Consider the following 3,323-nt stretch of genomic DNA (forward strand, 5'->3'; position numbering starts at 1 on the left):
GCGTCGAAAGTTTCTGTTGGATCAGAACCAGTAGGAAAGTTCGAAAAGCCAAAGGGGAAGGAGAAAGGTTTTCTGAATACCCATTCTACGGAAGAAGTGGGCGACAACGACCAAGAAGAGCGACAGGAAAGCAGCGCAGGGCAGACGAGGACTCCATACACCCCTAAGCTGTGTCCGGTATGTAAGAAAGAAACCCACAAGGTGAAAGATTGCCGTAGCTTCCTGGAGGTAAGTATCAACGACCGCTGGAAGCTAGTTCATCAGGCAAATCTGTGCAGGCGCTGCTTGATTGGTCACGGCAAATGGCCATGTAAAGCGACAGTGTGCGGGATGGACGGATGCGAGCTACGTCATCATAGGCTGTTGCATCCGGGAAGGCCAGAATCATCGTCGAGCGCCAAGGATCAGCCCAAAGTAACTGGTACTGTAGGTGTTCATCGTCATCAGTCTCGTCCAACACTTTTCCGAATCATTCCGGTTATCGTTCATGCGAATGGAACATCCGTTCGCACGGTGGCGTTTTGAAGGAATCTCGTTCAACTCTATGTTGATGAAGGGTCCAGACATGACTGCGTCGCTCACAACAGTGCTGTATCGTTTCCGGCAACGACAAATTGCCATAGCAGGTGACATCAGGGAGATGTTTCACCAGATCCAAATTCGTCCACAAGATCGTCAAGCCCACAGATTTTTATGGCGAGATGAACGTGGTGAAACGAGTAAGCAATACGTCATGGATGTGGCAACCTTCGGGTCGACCTGCTCACCTTCGTCGGCCCAATACATTAAAAACAGGAATGCTGAAGAGTGGAGCGAACAGTACCCGGAGGCTGCGGTAGCCATCATAGAGTGTCATTACGTCGATGACTATCTGGACAGTCTGGATTGCGAGGAAGAAGCTGTTCAACTGGCGCTCGATGTGAAGACCGTTCACGCTAAGGCCGGATTTGATATGCGGAATTGGCTATCAAACTCAGAGCTGGTCGTTCAACGGGTCGGGGATCCGGGCCAGCAGGTTACGAAGAGTTTCACAGTCGGCAAAAGTTCGGAGACTGAAAGGGTGCTGGGAATGAGTTGGACACCGAAGGAGGACACTTTCACTTTCGCTGTGCATTTTCGGAGCGACATCCAATCGTTGATCAGTGGCACGAGCGTGCCAACCAAACGCCAAGTTCTGCGGGCCGTCATGAGTGTTCTCGACCCCCTGGGATTAGTCGCGGTGTTCGTGATCCACGGAAAGTGCTTGGTGAAAGACATTTGGCGGACCAAAATTGGTTGGGATGATCCAATTCCCGAGAAACTCCACGAAACTTGGCGTCGATGGATTCAAGTTCTTCAACAGCTACCTCAACTCGAACTACCACGATGCTACTTTCCAAACTACAGTGTCGGCAGTCTTCGGAGTCTACAGCTTCATGTGTTTATGGATGCCAGCGAGACGGCCTACTCTTGCGTCGCTTACTTCCGGATTGAGGATCAGGAAAGGGGATTCCGATGCGTGCTAGTTTCGTCCCAGACAAAGGTGGCTCCGCTAAAACCGCTGTCAATACCACGTTTGGAGCTCCAGGCGGCAGTCATTGGTACACGACTGATGAAGTCCATCCAGCAGACCCACACGCTGCTTATCTGCCGACGAGTTATTTGGAGCGATTCAAGGACCGTCCTATCATGGATCCAATCAGATCAACGGAATTACCGGCAGTTTGTTGCGTTTCGGATAGGCGAGATCTTGGAGGAGACCAAATTGGAAGAATGGAGATGGATTCCATCGCGCTTCAACGTCGCTGACGAAGCGACAAAATGGGGAAATGGACCAAACCTACGCGAGAACAGCCGATGGTTCTGTGGACCAGAGTTCCTATGCAAAGAAGAATCGGAGTGGCCGAAACAGGAGCTCCCGGAAGCAGATACAGCGGAAGAACAACGACCAGTGAACGCGCACCATCGAGCGGCAGAGGAACCACTCGTCGACTTCAGACGATTTTCCAGTCTTCAACGTTTGGTTAGAACGGTTGCTTATGTGCGTCGTTTCATTGCTATCGCTAGAGGAAGATTCGTTGCTGAAGCTCCTGCATCTGCAATATTGTCTCGCCAAGAGATTCAGGAAGCGGAGTTTACACGGGTTTACGTTGGGTTCAAGCGGAGGTTTACCCCGATGAATTGCATACGCTTCGTGCCAATCAGCAGCTAGAGACCCACCAACATGTAAAGTTCGGGAAAAACAGTCCACTACGGAAACTGTCTTGCTTCATCGACGAGGCTGGGGTAATTCGGTTGGATGGAAGGTTGAGGAACGCGCTTCATGCTCCATATGCTGCTAAATTTCCTGTAGTTCTGCCGAAAAAGCATCTTATTACCGGATTGCTCGTCTCTTCGTACCATCAGCGGTTCGCTCACGGAAATAGCCAAACCGTGCTCAACGAAATACGCCAAAAATTCTACATCTCCAGTCTTCGTATCATCGTTCGACAGATTGCGAAACAGTGTGCTTGGTGCACTGTCTATAAAGCTAGCCCACGATTTCCCAAGATGGCTCCACTGCCAGAAGCTCGGGTTACTCCTTACGTCCGCGCATTCACGTACATTGGCGTGGATTACTGCGGGCCATTTTCGATACGAGTTCGGAGGTATGAGGTGAAGAGATGGGTGATGCTGGTGACGTCCCTTACAGTACGAGCCGTGCACCTTGAAGTGGTAGGAAGCCTGTCAACCGAGGCGTGCAAGATGGCCATTCGAAGGTTTATAGCCAGGCGGGGAGCACCGCAGGAAATATATAGCGACCAAGGGACCAACTTCATCGGCGCAAGTAGAGAGCTGAAGGCGGAGATAGCCAATATCAACAAGGACCTAGCAGGAACGTTCACAAACGCCGATACACAATGGCATTTCAACCCACCTGCAACCCCACATATGGGTGGGGCATGGGAACGTCTTGTGAGGTCGGTGAAGACAGCGCTGAGGACCATTTCAACCGAAAGAAAACCAGACGAAGAAACGTTCTACACGTACCTCACTGAGGTGGAATCCATGGTTAACTCCCGTCCGTTCACCGACGTGCCGCTGGAATACGAGGATGGCGAGGCCATTACACCCCATCATTTTTTGCTGCTCAGCTCTTCTGGGGTGGTTCAGCCAGCACAGCTTCCAGTGGACAAGAGAGCTCTGAGGACAAACTGGGATCAAGTCCGACATCTTCTGGATCTATTCTGGTCGAAGTGGATTAAGGAATATCTGCCTCTTGTCAACATCCGCACAAAATGGTTGTCCAACTCCAAGCCAGTGAAACCCGGAGACCTGGTGATGCTGGTGGATGCGGGCTCAAG

At 51.2% G+C, this 3,323-nt stretch overlaps 1 protein-coding gene across 1 annotated transcript; it reads left to right on the forward strand.

Moving 5' to 3' along the window:
* The first annotated feature begins 565 nt into the window (after positions 1-565).
* On the forward strand, positions 566-2,191 carry LOC134290794 (uncharacterized). The gene has a single exon (XM_062857994.1). It carries the CDS (start codon positions 566-568, stop codon positions 2,189-2,191), a length of 1,626 nt encoding a protein of 541 aa, XP_062713978.1.
* The last annotated feature ends 1,132 nt before the right edge of the window (positions 2,192-3,323 follow it).

The sequence above is a fragment of the Aedes albopictus genome, chromosome 3 (assembly GCF_035046485.1).
Source record: "Aedes albopictus strain Foshan chromosome 3, AalbF5, whole genome shotgun sequence".
NCBI lineage: Eukaryota > Metazoa > Arthropoda > Insecta > Diptera > Culicidae > Aedes > Aedes albopictus.